Source organism: Protobothrops mucrosquamatus, unplaced genomic scaffold (assembly GCF_001527695.2).
Source record: "Protobothrops mucrosquamatus isolate PMUCROS unplaced genomic scaffold, P.Mucros_1.0 scaffold_128, whole genome shotgun sequence".
Lineage (NCBI taxonomy): Eukaryota > Metazoa > Chordata > Lepidosauria > Squamata > Viperidae > Protobothrops > Protobothrops mucrosquamatus.
Window position 1 is genome coordinate 289,410 of NW_015386204.1, and position 20,185 is coordinate 309,594.

Here is a 20,185-nt window from a genome sequence, read left to right on the forward strand (position 1 = left end):
TTTTTCTATCCTTCCTCCTTCCACTCACGCCAGCCACACCCAAAGCCAACTGCAGCTGTCCCAATCTTTTCCTTCCCGGTCAAGCTCCTGCCAGCACTCTCAGGCAGTCCCCGCTACAATGTGATGTTGTTTGGACAGCCATTCATAGAGAGGGTAACAATGGTGTTAAATTGCCCTCATTAAGCAATCTGCCTAATGTTGGACTTTTTGGAAATAGTTTGTAACCTTTCCACAACTGTCTTCAGAAATTCCCTTTGGTTGAGCCATGACATACTTCCACAACCTGGTTGGTGGAGTTCAGACTTCGATAGTGAATACCCATAATTCTTTAGATGAGAAGCTCCCACATTCAATCTGATTATCTTCCCATTGATTCAAACACCTGACTCTAATTTTCTCCTTCAAATAAACTGATAGTTCTAGAAGTTTGCATTTCACACAAATATGTAGCATTAGTTCATTTTCTTCAATAAATAAATGAACAAATATAGTGTTTTCACTGATTTGCAACCACTGTTTCTAGTGCTCCATGCTGTCCTGACTGGATGCCTTATTGTTTCACACCCTGTTCCTGATCAATCTCTTCATGCTAGGTCAGGCAGCTTAATGTGAATAAGCTATCTCCTTCCAGCCATATTAGCTTGTCCAGATACCATATCACTTTTTGCAGCTTCATAGTGCCCCACATTCCTACCTGTCTCATAGTGAACCCCATGTTAACTAATTGGAACCATATTTCCATTTGTAAAGCCTACCTACCGGGATTGATGAGACCCATTGCTTGACTAGAATAAAGGTGCATTGCAGCATAATAAAGGATAATTTTAAAAAAATTAAATCTAATTTTAACTGATTAGTGTTTTTGTGAACATTGTTCATACAAGTTTTATTAATTTCTTCATATTGTAGATAGTTAAGGTGGCAGAAAAAATAATTGATTACTTAAGCATTTGACTGACTGGTTTTTAAATAGTGTTGAACCTGATAGATACTTGGATGGAAGATCATTAGGAAATAGTGGTGTTGAGGGCTTGAATGGGAAATCAAAAACATTCCAAAAGGTAGCATTAGCAAACCACTTCTGTATTATTGTCAGGAAAACTGAAGGGTTCCATTTATGTAAATATCCATGGGCTAGGGATTTTTCTGGCTCATAACTTTTATAACACTTCTTTTTATTGTGCTGCAAAAATCAAAACAGTTATGTAAATACTGTCTGTTATCTATTATCGTCTCTCTCCCTCTCTCTCTCTCTCCCCCCTTCTCATCTATTTCTCTCATCTCTCTAGCTACTGTATATCTATCTATCTATCTATCTATCTATCTATCTATCTATCTATCTATCTATCTATCTATCTATCTATCTATCTATCTATCTATCTATCTATCTATCTATCTGTCTATCCGTCCGTCCGTCCATCCATCCATCCATCCATCCATCCATCCATCCATCCATCCATCCATCCATCCATCCATCCATCCATCCATCCATCTATCTATCTATCTACTAAATAAGCTATATATGTTATACTATTTGTTTATAAGTATTCATTGGGAAAAATGTTTCAGTTTTCAAAATAATGTTCTTGCATTTTCTAATAGAAGACTTTGAGGTCATCTTTTAAACAATTCTTTTATTAATAAAACAGGAACTTTTAAAGATATCCAAATGCTGTATTGAAACACGTGAAAGTTAATAAATTATATGAGATTTTTAACAATTGACAAGAACACCTATATAGACATTTTTAACTTCCTTTCTTTTCTTTAGGTGAGCCAATGAGCGGGGAACAGCTCCACCGTGCTGTAAGCAGGAATGATTTAGATGATGTTATTATTATTCTTCAAGGAAGGTAAGAAAGGATTTGCACTTTATAACGTACGTATATGAGTGATAGCTGATTAAAGATAATAATGAAAACTGCATGAGCTTCTATATATTGAGCTGCATTTCTTTTAAACCTACGGTAGTAACAAATTGTATAATTGTATAATTCGTATAATGGAACATTCTCATAACATTGGCTTGGATTCAATAATGTTTCAGGTAATCCAAGACAATGCATCATTAGCAATGTGTGCTGCTAAAAAAGAGATTCCTCCAATAGAGCAACAATGGGGAAACATACAGTGCTCTCAGGCTCATCTCCTACAAATGCAAGATGCAGGACTCCCATTTCAGCATGGCGCAGCTAGCAATTAGACTACTGTAAGAAATTAGTAGCCTATATTGCTTCTCAGCCAGTACAAAGATGACAATAGAGCATGCAAGCTGTGTGTATCAAGGAATGAGCTGGGTCTCATTTTAAATGTGTGTAATGATGGAGTTGGAAGTTATATAGTTCATAAGAAAGGAATGTCGTATGGAACAGAAGTAGGACAGACTTAAACCAGAGCACTTACAGCATTGGTGCTATAAGCCTCCTAAATCATTGATCAGTTTTCTGAAAGAGAGTAGAGCTGAGAAGAAAATTGGAGCATAGCAGCACTCTGGGGAGAATATCAGAAAAGACCTTATATATCTTCTAGTGTGGGAGAAAAAGTTATCACAGACACTGCAATTCAGTAGAGGAAGTAGGGAGAGGAGTTCAAAGATCTTGAATAATCAGTTCTGTACCACTGTTTATCATGGTGGATGTTTTTTTAAAGAAAAATTCAAATATAATTGTAGCATTAGGCTGGGAGAAGCAGCCTGCTTATGTGGTAATACATGCAATGCTGTCTGTCATTCACTCTCATGAAGGGAGATAGTATATTGCTAAGATCTATCTGTTCTAGTCAGTTATCTTCTGAAGATCTGTATGGTCCTATATTGCCATTGGTTTTTGCAGTATGTTTTTGCTGTCTATGCTGAACAGTAGTGGCACTTATTTGGAAAGAAGTTTAGTGGGGGGTCCCGTTCATGTACTATTTCTAGAAGTCATAATTTGAAAATATTTTGGCATTTAGTGGCTGGACTCCTGAAAGAACAGAAACATTTGTATTTGAATCTCAGCTGAGGAGGGGCAAAATGATTATTATTACTTGCTTGCTCTCTTGGAACTTGTTGAGAAACAATTACTAAATAGTGATTTACCACCAATAGATGGTATACCCCCATTGGTCACCAGTTTTAGAAAACAAGATTACATCTATCATAAAAGTCTGAAGACCAGCAAAGCCCCTCATAAGAACTTTTCACTGCCCAGTCTATTTAAAAGATATTTTGTCTGGTGGGCTCATCTCTCAGGGGGTTTATTTATTTGTATAAATAATAATGCTGTATCCTAGTTTGATTTTAGTTCCTATATTAGTAAAAATTAAAATTAAAAATTAAAATATAATTTTAGTTCCTATGTACAAAAAATGAATGAAGAGGATCCTAACAACCATAGATTCACCAGTCTAATAGTTTTTGTGGCTAATATATATACCAGATTACTCTTGAATAGAGGAAATTGCCATATATTATTATTCTGTTATATATGATCTTATTATTGTTCTGTGTTTATATTCTAATATGTCTTGATGGTAACCATCATCACCACCACAACTATTTCTAGTGGGGATTAAGCAATTGCCAAATCAGGAATAAAATGAAGCAGTATGAAAGTGGTGGAATAAGATGGTTACACAAGCGGGGAAAACGTGGACTTGTAGAATGAGAAATGAGTAACTCAAGTGACAAAATTGATATAGTAGGGAGAAGAACGGAGTAAGAACAAATAGAGCTAATTCTTTTAAAAAATAACATAGGGAATGGCTTCACTTCTGGCTGAACATGGAGGTGAAAAAGATATATTGTAAATTGATGACTATATAGATCAGAAGTGGAAATCTGGGTCCTCCAGATGTTACAATTCCCAGCATCTTCAGAATTTGAGGTTTTAACTGAAGTTGATGCACACCTATTTAACCGCCTCTGAAGGGTAGAGATTTTCCAGATGTGGTCTAGATTTTCCACATTTCACTATAAATTTAAAGAAAGCTAATTTTTAAGCCTTATGAACATTGGTACTTTCTGGATAATATGTTATTATGAAGATGAAGAAACTGATCAGTGACTTAGTTCAGCATTTCCCAAGCTTCTTGATATACTGCAACGTTAATGTCTTAATAATTTTTTCACTGTGCCCTGCAAAATATCCCAGATGTCCAGATGCCACTCTGAATTTGATGCAGTAACCCAAGGTACCACAGCACATAGTTTTGTAGCTTTAGACTTACTTATTAGCAGGGCTTTTTTTGTCATAGAACGCCCAGAACGGAGTTCCGGCACCTTTTTGGGATGGAACCTTGTAGGGTAGGGCAAGGCGGGTTGTATGACGTGTGTGAGTTCCGGCACCTTTTTTTTTATTTAGAAAAAAAGCACTGCTTATTAGTAGGTATTAGGAATATACAAATTCCTACATAAATTTTTTGGGGAATTTAATTTTGGCATACAATTTTATTGACTGGAACTATCTTTTGCATCAGATTAAAAACTGCTGGTTAATCATAAATGGGGTTAGTCATAATTATTAGCCATTGATTAATCCTAAATGATTAGTTAATGATAAATGGGAGAAAAATACTGTTCTGACAGTTCTGAAAGTACTGCATAAATAGTAATAAATATGTTAAAAAATTAGATGACATTGAAAGAATTCACATTTCAACCTTATCTCTGAACTCTTAGAATGAAATTAAAATGTAATGTCACAGAGACATGATGATAGAAGAAATCAGACTGAGCAGATTCCAAGCTTTTTCTTTCATGAAAGCTGCTGTTGTACCCCTGCAACCATTTAGATAATAGTATTTATTGAACAAGTCTAAACTGTATTGATTGCTCTTGAATCTCTCCTCTGCAGACCAGCATTTTATATTGAACTTTTGGGTATCACCATATAGCAATTTATGTTCTCTCTATATATATTTATTTATTATTTACTCTCTATATAAGCTGTTTCAATAAACTTGATGGCAAACAACATAACTGGTATGCACAATTCAAACCATAATATAAAGTGCAAACAAATACAAGTTAAAATTAAATACTCAAGAAGCAAAGGAGCTGAATGCTCACTATAATAACCCACGTTTTTAGTTGCTTTGTAAATACAAGATAGGGGGACCTATCCTTACTTAGGAAGATAAGGTGTTTCAAAAAATGAATCCAGCACTGAAAAGGCCTGTTGTCTGGCCTATACCTCACAGATCTAGCAGAAGAGAGATGGGGTGAGGGCTGTCAATGGGCCCTCTTTAGGTATTCATACTGAATGGGCAGGTTCTCTCTTGCCCAGTATAACATGGTGCCTGATATAACATGGTGCAGCCAGTGAGAGGTTTAAAAGCAATTACTAGGATTTTGAACTGAGTCTGGAAGCTAGCCAGGAGACAATGGAGAATAAGATGTAATTCTACTGTTAGAGGTTGTCTTATGAGAAGTCTTTTACCACATTTTATACCAACTGTAGGTTCAGAGATGCCTCCAAAGACAGACCCATGTAGAACCATTACAGTAGTCTAACCATGTGCATCAAGGCATGAATCCTGAGGCATCCTGAGGTATAACTTGTACAGCAACCAAAGCTCAGCAAAAGTCCACCCATCAACATGCAATTTCAGGAAGAGTTGTTGAAATGTTACCTTTATTGGTGGTATTTGGCTATCAACCAAATTCAGTGCTAAATTCCTTTCATATACTAGATGATTTGTTCATAGCAGTACAAGAAAAACACATGATAATGGCAAATAGCCGCCTATCCAAAGATTTTTAAATCTTAGGAAATTTTTTCACTAACCGGAGCCTCGCTCTTAGCACCAGTAAAATGGTAACTGTATGCTTCCACCTTAACATCAAGCTACGATATGAAGCCCTGATGGTTTATTTAAACAACTTACTCCGCTGCAATCTCTATCTAAAGTATCTTGGAGTAACATTGGACCAGACTCTCTCCTATAAGATACATCTAGAGAATATGGCTGCCAAAATCAGTACTAGGAACAATCTACTCCATAAATTGTGGAACTAAATGGAGAGCTTCAGCTGCCACCCTCAGGTCATCAGCACTAGAGTTGGTCTACTCCGCAGCAGAATACTGTGCCCCTGTATGGCTTAACAGCTGCCATACTAATAAGTTAGACATCAGAATCAGTGCCACCATGAGGATTATAAGTGAGCCATATAGCACTGCCAGCTTTATGAAGACAAGATTCACTAGTGAGAGAAAACAGAAACATTATGAACAGTTCATTCCTAGTGGTGCATGCTGACCTTCCTCATTTATCAACCGAAAGGCTCAAACCTAAGAAGTCCCCACTGGCACTTGCACAACATCTGCCCAACAACTTTAACATCGATTCCCAGTGGAAAGCCAAGTGGGTAGCTGAACTCCCAGACATAGGAAGGCATATAAATGACCGCATAAAAAAAGTGCCAAGCTTTGAACTACCACATCAGCTGTGGACAATCCTGAATAGGATTTGCACCTCAGAAGGTATCTGCTGGGATTCGCTGTATAAATAGGGGATAGTATCTTCCCCTCAGTGTGACTGTGGGGTCCCACATCAAACTGTAAATCACATCATGACCACCTGTAAGCTGAAGACATATACTGGTCCAGTATCTGATTTTTTTAAATATATAAATGGTACTGTCCAGTATCTGATTTTTTAAAATATATAAATGGTACTGTCCAGTATCTGATTTTTTAAAATATAAATGGTATTGCGCTTCAATGGTTAGATGCCTAGCCATTGATATTTGAACATAGATCTTTTTAATATTTATATTTTATTGTGTTCTACTATTCTAGGTGAAATGTTAATATATATTGCTAGTCCACATACGATATGCCATACATTAAATAAATAAATAAATAAATAAAGACATGTATTACTTAAACTTCTATCTAGTTTTTCCACCAAGAATTCAAATTAGTATTAGTGTTCCCTACTTCAATTTTCCCCCACCACCATAAACAGTGGCAGTTATACAAAACTATTGAATGTGTTGAAGAAGTCACTGATTAATACTTTTTTTTATTTTATGATTACAAAATATTATTCAGGAATGAGATAAGTGAAAAACTGTGGATAATGGTTTTTTTTCCTTTAAAAGGCAAATTATAGTAAATACACTCAATAAACTAGGACTTTCAGCATTGATGGTTGCTTCACAAAAAGGATATACAAGGTATGGCATTATTTTTCTTATATATTTTATTTCAACATTCTTAAGTTTATATTTTAGCATCTGTTTAGATCATCATTATTAATGTCTTTTTTAGAATTATATGAACATAATAATGCTTTCAAAACAGAATGGCTATTTGTTGATGCACTTGAAGATTTAACTCCAAAAGACTTATCGGTTCTTTCCCATCACTCTCTATATGATTATGTTAATTTTTCCTTAGTTATAAGTATTCAGTATTTGTTGTAATTTTTTTGAATTTTATATGAAATATATGTAACTTTCTGTATATAGAGTGCTACTCTTGATCACATGTTCTATAGCTATGACCCATAGGGCAGGCTGCGCTATTCAGTTATTAAAGTTCAAATATTAAATCTCAAATTGAGCTACAGAAGATATGCCCATCTATGCTGTCAAATACATTGCTCTCATTTATGGGTGTTATTTTTTAAAAAATATATTGCCACTGGGCTTGGATATAAACACGTATCAAATAAAACTTATCACCACTACAATGATAGTTCTAAGTACCCTTTTTCAGCCTTCTGATTTTTAAACATATCATTGTAATATGGTTAGCAATTGTTCTATATTACAGTATTTTATTGTACATTGAGAATTGGTTGCCTTTTCTTGCTCTATATTATTTAATCAATTATAGATTAAAATACCCTGAACCTATGGTTGCAATGACTTGTTAGCTTATAAAACAATGTTTATGAAATTGAGATTGAAAGTTATTTTTAATTTCATTCACTAAAGGACTCATTAAAATTGACATCTAAATTTGAAATGTATTTTTACAAACTATAGAAGGAAGCTAGTTATGAAAACAATATGAGGTAAATATGGAAATAATATGAAGCTACTTTTTTATTTCTAGGCTTGTACAGGTTTTGGTAGAAAATGGAGCAGATGTGAACCTGAAAAATGCCAGTGGAAAAGACAGGTATAAAATGCAATATGTAAGATTACATTAAATATATTTATTTGCCTGAGAGTAGTTAAATAATTGAGAATATCAATTAGGCTATGTAAACTGGAAAAAATATTTTACAATGCATGAGAATATTATAAAATACTTCTTGGGGGACCATAAAAACTGCAGCATCTTTCCAAACTAACTCAGCTACTTCAGAAGTTGCTCAGAGCTATCTCAGCGTGTGTGTACATACATTACCATTTCATTTATTGTCTTTCCTGCAAAAGACTATACATGCCCCAGCATGCAAAATCAGCCTGAATGTATCTGCTTTAATTATTTGAAAGGAGGTGCTTTGTACATGCATGTTGTGAAGCATATTCTTTGAAAGGTTTGCATAATCTTACTACCAATCATATGTAAATGTTTGGTACTAATGCATTAATATTGCAGTGGACAATATAGGCAAAACAAATTGCATTGAGTCCATTCACTCTTGGGGGAGGGAAGCATATAATCCTCCTCCTCCTCCTCCTCCTCCTCCTCCTCCTCCTCCTCCTCCTCCTCCTCCTTCTTCTTCTGCCATATCCGTTATTGGACGTTGGCGATCATGCTGTTTTTATCAGCAGCCGCACAAAAAAGTGCTGCTGATAATCCTTCATGGTGCCTTAATTCTAGCTAAATTTATTTGACAAATGAAAATGTATCCTAGGTAATCAAACAAAAACATCACATAGCATTTTTATAGCATTGTATATAACTATTTTTACCTTTCAATATTAGATATTAGGTAAAGTAATATTTACTTACAATCCAATGCCAATCTGATGTTTATAAATATTTGAGCAGATAATATGTAATTAGAGATATACAAAGCAAAGTTCCTGAAAAGTGAAGAAAGTATAGTCATTTATTTCTGAATTTCATGTACAATTCACATGTATATGAAGAATGTTTTCTACTGTATTAATGATCTCATTCAACTGAAAATATGTGTTTATTCACTTGTAAAAATTATAATGGAAACCAGCTTTACAAAGTACTTACTTCATTAAGGTCATATTGATCTAATTTAACTGAAATCAATGTTAAGATCGTTGTATGAAATCAAGACAGTTATATTGTTCAGTTTCTCAACTGCAGGATAAAGCAACTGAGTTTAATTTTTTCTAATCTTTTAAAAAGTAATTTTTGTATCAAACAGCTTTGTTCTTTTTATTAATCAAATCACTTCTGTCATTAAGAGAATTATTTATTTTATGTATTTGATTTTTATCCAGACTTTATTTTGTATATAAATATTTCAAGGCTGTGAATACTCCTCCCTCCTCCTATTTTCGCCACAACAACAACCCTGTGAAATGAGTTGGGCTGAAAGTGAGTGACTAGCCCACAATTACCCAGACAGCTTTCATTCCCAAGTCTCCTGGTGCCTAGACCATCATTTTAGCCACTGGACCATCGTTCTCTACAATACTTAAAGCCTTCACAAAAGAGCATTAATAATATTAACCTGTACATTTGAGGGAATATATAGACCTCTTTCAAGTCACAGGATTTAAGACTGAAAACTTGATATATGCCTCTTGAGTTTGGATTGTGTAATAAACATGCTTAATTAACTTTTATCCTCTTTTTAAAATTGCTGATACAGTCCATAATTGGGAAGATAATCTTTCTGCAGCTTTTCCCCTGAACTGTAGAGAACAATCTACAGTCTGGCCTTTAAATCCTAGATGGGCTTTACATGCAACCTGATGAACAGCTAAAGCTTGCAAAGACCTAGTGTCCTCCATTTTGTTGTCCGAGTTTCTACAATGATTGGCTAACTTTTAGAGATGAATGGTTTTTTTTCCTGTTCAAGGGAAAAACCGCATAAAGATTTTTTTTCCTTCTTGCTTCTGTTCCTCTACTTTTTAACCTGGAGTCAAGGTAAGAGGGAATAGAAATTCGAGAACAGAGGTGGAGAGTTTACTTTTAGCACCTAATTGGAGCACGGGTGTGTGTGAGTAGATCAACAAGTCCGTCTCTCCCAGATTTTTTTGTTTGGTTTATTGAAGAAATATGGCTTGCTGGAGGAGGAAGGGAGAGGGCTAAGCAAGGGAAAGGTTTTGAGAAGCTCATCCTGAAGTTGCCGCCTGAAGTTTTATGCAGGGACCAGTTTCCAAAGCCTAGCGGCAGGCAGGAAAGCTTTGCAGCCTCCCAATGGCTAGCTGATCGGCCATTGGAAGGCTCTAAAAGGCTATGAACTGGTCCTTCTTTTGCCCCCAAAAGGCAAATGCACCTTGGCAGAAGGGAGAGCAGGGGCAGAATTAGGAAAAGCATGTGTGCCCAGCATTTTCCTTTCCATTGTTTCTCACTGGCAAGATAGCAGTGCAGTGGCGGAAATGGACCGTGGGTTGGGGGAGGCCTTGAGAGGCCTGAAGAAGATGGGCTTGTACCTGCACTTGGCAACCCAGGATCTCCCCCAGCCCTGAGCTCCACTTAAGAATGCATTGGGGAGAGCAGAGATGGCTGGTTGTTACTTGAGGCAGTTCATTTAACGTTGTCCCGGCTTTCGGCCCTAATGGACAAGCTCCATTATGGTTGTAACTTGAGGACGACCTGTAGTTGGGATGAGGTACTATTTCATTGTGGTTGCTCCTTTTCCAGTAGCTCCCAAGCTTCAGGCAAAGCTCTAAGCACCAAGTAGAGTCCTCACCAGGATAATGCTGCTCACCATGGCTTGTGGTGACGTCACCTCTTGCAAGCAGGCAAGAGGACTTTAATTCAGTTGCCAGGACCACAAGCCAAAGTGAGCAGCATTATCCTATCAAGGGATTTTAATTCAGTCTGCTGACATCACTTCCACTTCCTCATCTGTAGGCCATTTGCTTTTACTTTTCCTGTTGTAAATGCCCTTTTTTCACTCTGTCTTAATATTTGCCAAGGTACAAAGATTGGGTCGGGTAAGGCTGCCTCTGGATATCAGCATATCCTTGAAAAACACCAGGATGTGGCTCAGTTAGCCAGGCACTTCAATACTGATTTGAGTGCCTGTGGGTACATTTCTGAGGGAATGTGTGAATGCCTGAAACAAATCTATGTTGCATCTGTGTGGAAACTTGGATATATGACTGCACCTACTTTTCAAACAAGCAGATACAAACTGGATCCTCATTCTCTGAGGAAGTCCATAAAAGATTGCAGTTATGGCTCAGTGCATGATAGAGCCTGTGATTCCTACGGTAGATGGTTGTAAGTGACTGCAAAAACATCAATTTTGGCTGTCTATTCACAAAAATCAGCTGTTCAGAGTACAAAAGGGCAATCTCCAGATCTCTCTTTATTCCAAACAGAATTTTGCAGTCACATTTAGTTATCTTTTCAGCTATAATACCCCTGTAATCCTCAGAGCATTAGTTTACTTGCCTCATCAGAAACCGCAATCAGCAACTTTAATTTTTAATGAAATTTTGCTTTTGGTTTCTGAAGCTTTGAGTCAAGAAGGAAGATAAACAAACTTCTTACATGCCCATCTATGAAATAACTATTTTCTTATATTAGTGTGAAGAAGCAAAGGAACCTGATGTTCCAGCATTTTTTAAAAAAGTTATATACTACAAAATATTTCTTGCTATCTAGCATTTGGGGCTGCAGGAAATTAATTACCTACTCACTAAGAAACGAATTAAGATGATAGTTACCAAAAATCCAAACAAAGGATTACATTCACAAATGGTGAGATTGTCTCATACTTCTACCATGTAATATAGCAATATACAATGTAAAAAAATAAATCTTCTATGAAAATTAATATTTAACTAGAAGTGTATGTAGACTAACATAGGGGTTACTTAATTATTTACTTTCCATCTCTCAGCAATTCAAAATGAGTGCTTTAGCCTTAACAAATGCTTTTATTTTACAGTTTAATGACAGCTTGTTTTGCTGGTCACTTGGATATTGTCCAATATCTCAGATCCCAAGGGGCTTCCTGGCTAAGCAGGGATTTTGGGGGATGTACAGCTATGCATTGGGCTACGGATGGAGGGCACTGTGATGTTATTGAATGGATGATCCAGGATGGCTGTAAGGTATTGGAAACATTTGTGTAACTTATGAAAAACAGCATTTTACATTGTGTTTTCTGATATGTACATACTTCTTTATATAAAATACTGAAGAAGATAGAGTAATGCATCAGTAGATACATGTGTAAACAATGCATTACAGATAGTCCTAGACTTACGAGCACAATTAGGACCAGCATTTACATTGCTAGCAAGACTGTTGATAAGTGAGTCATCCCCAATTTTACAACCCTTTTTGCCATGGTTGTTAAGCAAATCAATGCAGTTGTTAAGTGAGTCACATGGTCATTAATTGAATCTGGCTTTCCCCATTGACTCTGCTTGTCGGAAGCTGGATGGGAAAATAGCAAGTGGAGATCATGTGACTCTGGGATGCTGCAACTATCATAAATATATGCTGGTTGCCAAGTGCCTGATTGTTGAGCCCATGGCTGGGAATACTGCAACAATCATAAATGCAAGGATTGGTTGTAAGACTCTCTTTTCAGAGCCATTGTAACATTGTAACACTTGCTAAATGTATGGTTGTAAATTGAGGACTATCTGTATTTAGGTAGGAATGCTTTTATAACAATCTAATTATTGTAATTAGACTGTATCTTACCACTGGATTAATTTTCTTAGTGGAAAACCTGTTATAACTTTTATTAATATTCATCATTGTTATCAACATGGAAAAATAAAAACAAGCTTGAAGCTTAAAAGATTAAAATGATGCATTTACATTTTAATTTACTGTAATGTTAATTTAGCAAGAAAAATATAAGGTGATCTGGTTTGGCTTGACTAGAAGCTGCTTGTGCAGTGGAAATATTTATTTATTTAGTAAATCTATATGCTTCCCATGTCCCTTTACATTACATTAAATATTACAATAAACAGAGATTAAATGTTAAAAACTAAAATATAAGGGGATGCTTACCTGCTTTCAACCCCTGTCCTCTCTCCCCCTGAAAATCTCTTCACCCACAATTTGTTTCTGCCTACTTGTGCCTTTTCATTACATTCTTCTTCTAGATCCCAAATCTTCTTTTGACCCTTCCCTCCCCATCCCTAACCAATATTTTTGGAATGGTAAATCATTAGGCTGTGATAAAGAAAAAAAAGGAGCAAAATCCATAGATCTAAGGCATTGATACCTCCCATACATTTTAAGATAGAGCATTTACATATATAATTTTAATATTGTGAGGCATATTTCAGAAGCCAAAGTTACAGTGTTAACAAAATAAAATTCATTTAATTATTTAAATGATGTTTTATCTAACAAAGCTACTTATTTACATAAGTGACTGCTCAGTATAGCTAGGGCTAAGGCTATAATCTTTTCTGAGGCTGACTTCAAAATAAGACTCATTAAATTTAATTATGCTTAGGGTTTTTTTAGACATGTTTAGGACTGTGATATACATCACAATAACTCCAAATGGATTAAGATAGCTATATTTCCTTTCCTATTACTTTGGGAAAACATTCATTTGTGTGAAAGGCTAGTTAGATGGAAGAATGTAAATCTGTTGTACTGTTAGCAGTAGATCATTAGGATAAAAGATCAAAATATTCCAGCCTTTTTAAAGAATATATTTGAGGTCAGGCATTACAGAGAGCCTTCATGCCATTAACTCATATCATTTTTCTGTTATTGCCTCAGCTATTTTACATCTATCCTGTGTACCTTTTTTAAAAAAATAATAATAATTTCAGCATTAAGGATTTTTAAAAACAGAATTATATTATTACATTTTAAAAAATAAAACTAACACAAACTAAAAAAATAGAAAATGCAGAAGAAATAGAAAAATAATAAGAATATAGTAAAGAAAAAGAAAAGAAATGTATCAAGAAATGGCTTCCCCCTTCATCACAATTATAAACAATTTTAATAATTTATCACCTTCTCTTAAAATGCAGTGCTCTCTTCTTCCCATATTCTATCTTTGTCTACAAACAAATCCTTAGGGCCTGTCATTCAGTTCTGATCAATAAATAATCATTAAAGGTTAACCAGAGATAGCAACATATCTATTTTAACCTTGATTAAATATACCGACTTTATATTTCTTCTTTTACTTTAACATTAGTCCCTTCAAATAATGTCCTAAAGCATGGGTGTCAAACTCGATTGTGTCATGTGCCGTATCACAACATTTTTTGCCTTTGTGGAGCTGGGATGGGTGTGGCCTGCATGTGATGCAGCCGGCCCTCGGGCCGCCAGTTTGACACCCCTATCCTAAAGCTTGATTTCATTTTCATTTTTTCTTTTTTACTTTCTCACAAAATTCTTCAAAGCATTAACACATCTCTTTTGTAAATATAGGAAAGTTATTCATGTCATTCTTTTGGTTTTTTTACAAATTTGTATATCCTTTTTTATTATTAAAACATAAGCTAGTTTCATTTGTATATCCAGTGTAGCATGTTTTCCATATCATTCTTGTAGTTGTCATTTTTAAATCTACTTTCATATTAGTCTCTATCTTGTCCAGTAAAACTTGTTCCTCTACCATAAAATCTTTAAACATATAAAGGCAGACACTCTTAAAATTAACTTTTTGGTCTATGTTCAAAAATATCCTTCAATATGTTCAATATTAAATATTATGCTCCATTCTGTATTAGTAAGTCAAATTTAAGTAATCTTTAATTCCATCTGATTCCTTCTATTTTCTAATCTTCAAACTTTCATCCTATCATTTTTTTAAAGAGAATTCAAAACAAAAGCATTTTTCCATAGGAAAGATTCTTATAATTAATTCCAAAATCTTATTTAATGTGGACCCTTTGTCTGTTTGTATTTTTCCAAAATGTTTGATATAGGAAAGATTGAAAAAGCTGTTAAAGACCGAGACCGTGTAAAGCAAACTTTAAAAGGAGATACAAAATATAGGTACCATTCAGAATAATGTTGTGGCTCTGACTTTTCTGTATCTGTAACAGGTTGACTCTAGAGACTCTGGCTTGGAATGGACTCCTCTATTGAGATTATGTGCATTATCAGGAAAAACAGATGTAGCCACAATTTTAATAAACGCTGGAGCTAATGTGAATGTAAAAGATAAGGATGGCAAGACACCTTTGATGGTATGCTGTATTGCTAAGTAACATGTTAGAATGTTTCTCAGTAAGGAAATTGATACAGTATTGAATGGTTCCAAACATTCCTAGGTCTCAGACTCCTCACTTCATTATTCACTATTAATTCCACCTTAATTCACAATTGATTCAAAGGTAAGTAAGGAAATATGGATCCTCTACCTAATTCAAAATGATGCAGAAAGTCTTTTTTTTTTTTTGGGTACTGCACATGTGCCAGGGCTGATTTGATTATCACTTGTCTCCAAGAAAAAAGTATTGGTTTATAAATACCTGGCAACCCAATGGACAAATTTTAATCAAGCGCAGGAAAAATGCTTGAACATTATATCATTCTTCACATTATTATCCTGCTCTTTGCTACTGTGAAACAAGTAGTTTTCAGTCATAGCTTATTTTCCATAATAGGAGAGGCACTATTCTTTATGTTAAAGTATATGGGATCATTTGAGTGTCCCATAAATAAGATAATAAACTAAAGAATATCAATTTGCATTCTTAATCAAGCAATCAGCATGACTCTTTGTGGCTATGTGTGATGTCATTACTAATTAGTCCTAGGTATCATTAGTAATTAGTGATAGATATAAAATTTTCAAGGAAAGTATTGTATATCTTTAACATTTCTAATGAATTGCAATATGAGCATAATTACCTTTGATTTGTGCATGTTTGTCAATTTATGTTCACTTGAATTTTTTATTTATTATGACTACTGCATCATTCTATACTTAGATACCTTTGATTATATACAAAAAGCAGTAAATTTATTTCAAAGTAAATGTAAAAACATTCATTTTATTTATTGAATTATATGACTGCGCACATCACCTAGATAATTCTGGATGGTTAAAAGCACAAACATAACAATTTTCCTTGCTAGGATAAAGCAAAGACTCCACTCATCAAAACAAAACCTTCAACCGGAGCAGAACAAACCTAATCTTCTGACCCAAATATCTGGGGAAATTTGCATGGTAGTTGTTTGGTCTATATTTGTATAAACAGGTGGAAAGCCTGCCAGATATCATGTATTATCTCTAATTTGTCCATAGGAACAATCTTTGCCTGAATAAGAACATTATTTCTTACCATTACCAAGCTAAAGGCATTTTCAAAACATGACTTCATTCCTCTTAGATTTTTCCTTCCAAAGCATTTTATATCAAAATATCATTTCTGGTTTTTTGCATGAAATAGAGTAGTCTGAGTAGATTCAGATGTTTCTTTAATGGGATGAGGCTTCTTACTGGAAATTCATCTGTCTGAAGTACTACATTTGTAGATGTTATAAAGATCAAAAGGCACTTTGTCATGTTTTTACCCCAATCAACATACAGTAGTGAGCAAGTATTTATCTGCACAAAAATAGGTGGGATGGTACTTTAATGATGTGGGGAAGAGGTAGCACATACAGTATGGTTGCTGATTAATATCCAGTTCCCTCCTATAGAGGCCTATTTTACTGCCTCTATAGAACTATCAACAGAATTCTTAGAGAGCAGTGGAATTCAGTATAGTATTGTTTGAGAATAGATGAGTTATAACCACCTTGCAAATTACATTTTTAGGAACATACATATGTTTTAAATGTATACTACAAAGAGAATGTGTAAATGAAATCAGTGTATTTGGAAATACTCATATTGAACAAGAAATCACATTAATGATTTCTGTTCATTTTTTTGTTGAGTGCCCAAATTTGCCACAATGAAATCCTTAGATCTATGGTTCTTGCTACTGGGTCTGCTGGCCTGCATTTTATGCAGAAAATTGGCCATTCTTGCCTGTTTCTCTGTCTTTGGCAGAAACACAAAATTGAAAAGCAATAGAATAAGCAACGGTCAAGAATATGATAGTTTGCTTATGCCCAAGGCAGAAAAGGAAGAAATCTTGATGCCTAAGTATTTCTTTAATTTCTCTAGAATAACATTTTGATATTAGGTAATGCCTGTATTATTTCAGTTTCCTTATATAACAGCACTTATTGACAGAATACAAACACTGATTTTCATTGAAGAGAAAAAGAGTTGCCTATTTATTCTCTGGAGAATTCTATTTCTGTTGTATCTTTTCTGCAACTTTATGCAGAGAAACAACTGGGATATAAACAAACAAAAAAGAAATGGAAATTGATGAGAGGCTCATGAAGAAGAATACTCCATTTGGGATTAAAACACTCTTCTCATATGTAACTGTTTTGACTATAAATGAAACTTAACTATAAAGCCTCCTTAAAAAGTCAAGTCCAATGTAATGATCTCAATTTCTAGTGACATTAGGTACAAACCTGCTTACAGTAAGCGTTTTAGCAACATTAACATGAAATATTGGTACCGCTTCACAAAGCCTTAGTAATACCTGAAATACTGCATCCAATTTTGGTAACTACATTACAAAAAAGATGTGGAAAAAATGCAAAGAAGTGCAACTAAGATGATTAAGGGCCTGGGAGACAAAAGCATATGACGAATGGTTGCAGGAATTGGGTATGGCCAGTCTAGAGAAAAGAAGGACTAGGGGTGACACGATAGCAGTATTCCAATATTTGAGGGGCTGCCACAAAGAGGATCAAGTCATTTTCCAAAGCACCAGAGGGCAGGACAAGACACAATGGGTGGAAACTAATCAAGGACAGAGCAACCTGGAATTAAGGAGAAACTTCCTAGAGTGAGGACAATTAACCAGTAGAACAGTTTGCCTTCAGAAGTTGTAGGTGCTTCATCACTGGAGGTTTTTAAGAAAAGGATGGACAGCCACCTATCTGAATTTGCTACATAAGAAATTGAAGGAATCCCTCATGTAAGAGATATCATTCAGTGAATGTATTTATTTTCAACACATTAGCACCTTTGCATATTTTCATTGCAAAAGGCAAAGAACATATGAGATTCAGTTTATATACAAGTGGCATTTAGTATGAATTTTGTCTTGTGCAGAAAATCCCCATTAAGTTCCCCAGTTACTGAAAAACATATAACATTAAACTACGAATATTTCTTTCCTTGTCTTACAGGTGGCAGCTTTAAATAATCATGAAGATTTGGTTGCCTTATTATTAGAGAATGGAGCAGATCCTGATATTAAAAATGAGGTATTATATTTCTCTCTCTTTCTGCAAACATATACCTACCTACATAGTATTTAAAGAGTAAGTTGAATATGTCATTTGTATGATGTGTTATTTTTCAGTTTGGTAAGGGTGCTCTGGACATGGCCAGAGGCTTGAACAGACAGGTAGGGATCCATCTTACTTGAATTACTTCTAGTTTTTTGAACATTGTTTTTCCTCTGGTGATTAACTTGCTATTTTTTTTTCTTTTTTTAAGAGTGTGGCTTCAATAATAGAAGAAAAGAAAAAGCAATTAAGCAATATAGCTGTTGATCTTGCATCTACCCCTTCACAGTTATTTGAAGAAAGTGCATCTTAATCTTTTTTTTTCCGGGAAGCTGAGACTATGAAGATTGATTTCTGCTTGTTTTCTTTTTTTTCCTGTAAGTTTTTTTTTATAATTCTTGGACACTTTGATTAAAATGTTTCCTTCTTGAGGATTTTCTCTGACATTTTACATGTATCTGAATTTTAAAACCGTCTGTCTTTAATGATGTTTTTATAGTAATACTATGTTCTTCTATCCTTTGGAGATTGATTTTAAATCCCAAATGCTAGTTAGAATTAGCACAACTCAATATGGAGTTTGTCACATGATATGTACTGCTGAATTTTTCACTAGCTGGATAGGAACTATGGAATCTGGGCACTTTAACTCTTCTCTCAACCATAATCCTGATTAATGTCAATGAGAACATTTACTGCGTGGAAATAATAGGTGCCATTAAAGGAATATGTCTAGGACACAGCAAAAACTTTTTTTTTAATCACCCTGCTCCTGCTCCTCTCATATGCTTATTCCCCCCTGCCCCTCTGTTTTTTCAATAATCAGGCAGCAAACTGTAACAACCAGTTTATTGAAGCAACCAATGCCAGGGAGTTGCAGTGCAGGGTTTTAGTGTAACAGGTTTTCTGCAATGGAACACACTGAGAATAACAATTGACAAAGTAGGAAATAGCTCATGGTCAGGATCTTGAATATAATCCTACAGACTGCTCATATCATTCTGAGTACTTAAGGATAGTGCAGCTTTACATCAGCCAGGAGTTTTGTAGTTGAACTTGGCCTTATATAGAGAGGCAGTTGAAGCAGAAATCACAGTCCCCATAATAAGCATGCCATCCTAACAGACACTTAAGACTGAGAGAATACTACTGACTATAGTGGGATTTATTTCTGAGTAAACATTCATTGGAGTGCTCTGTTAGGGCATTAGACTGTTTAGAACTATACATGAATATATTCCATTGAACTTAAATGAAATTCTGGTTAGATGTTTGGAATTGTATTGTAAAATACTATTTGCAATTGTATTGTAAATCGTTAATGAAATCAATGTTTTTAATTGAAAAAATGAATTTGTTCTTACATGGCCAAACGGAATTTGTATCCATATGTAGAGTGTTCTCCAAAGACTATGTTCCTGTTTAAAGGTGAGAATGAATGTGACCAGCTACATTTCTATTATTTCTGCTAAAGCCTGACATCCACAAGCCATCTGAAATCTACTCAGATTTCCATTTGGATTCAATAATTATTTTGATCTAATGAACTAGGATGGATTCATAACCATTTTTCTTCCTGTATTCTAAAGTCACTGGAAGAAATGCTACCATTATTTTCCTAGACTTTTGAGTCTAAAACCTATTCATAAAATTTGTCTGGGCATGTTTTCTACCTATATTTTGTTTTACATTGTGCAACGCACAATGCAATTTAATGTATAGTCTTATGGGCTTAGAGAGATTCCTCCATGACAGATATGTCAAACTCGCGACATCACATGATGTTGCGCAACGTATCGGGACAGTTTTGCCATTGT

At 34.9% G+C, this 20,185-nt stretch overlaps 1 protein-coding gene across 1 annotated transcript in view; it reads left to right on the forward strand.

Annotated features, from left to right (window-relative positions):
• The window catches only part of FANK1 (fibronectin type III and ankyrin repeat domains 1), a 36,008-nt gene extending 15,854 nt beyond the window's left edge, over nucleotides 1–20,154 (forward strand). Inside the window, exons 4-11 of the mRNA XM_015817609.2 lie at nucleotides 1,772–1,853; nucleotides 7,085–7,159; nucleotides 8,046–8,111; nucleotides 11,995–12,160; nucleotides 15,095–15,238; nucleotides 18,267–18,344; nucleotides 18,443–18,487; nucleotides 18,580–20,154. Coding sequence (XP_015673095.1) covers nucleotides 1,772–1,853; nucleotides 7,085–7,159; nucleotides 8,046–8,111; nucleotides 11,995–12,160; nucleotides 15,095–15,238; nucleotides 18,267–18,344; nucleotides 18,443–18,487; nucleotides 18,580–18,681 — 758 coding nt within the window. The 3' untranslated portion in view covers nucleotides 18,682–20,154. The remainder of the gene's footprint in view (nucleotides 1–1,771; nucleotides 1,854–7,084; nucleotides 7,160–8,045; nucleotides 8,112–11,994; nucleotides 12,161–15,094; nucleotides 15,239–18,266; nucleotides 18,345–18,442; nucleotides 18,488–18,579) is intronic.
• The last annotated feature ends 31 nt before the right edge of the window (nucleotides 20,155–20,185 follow it).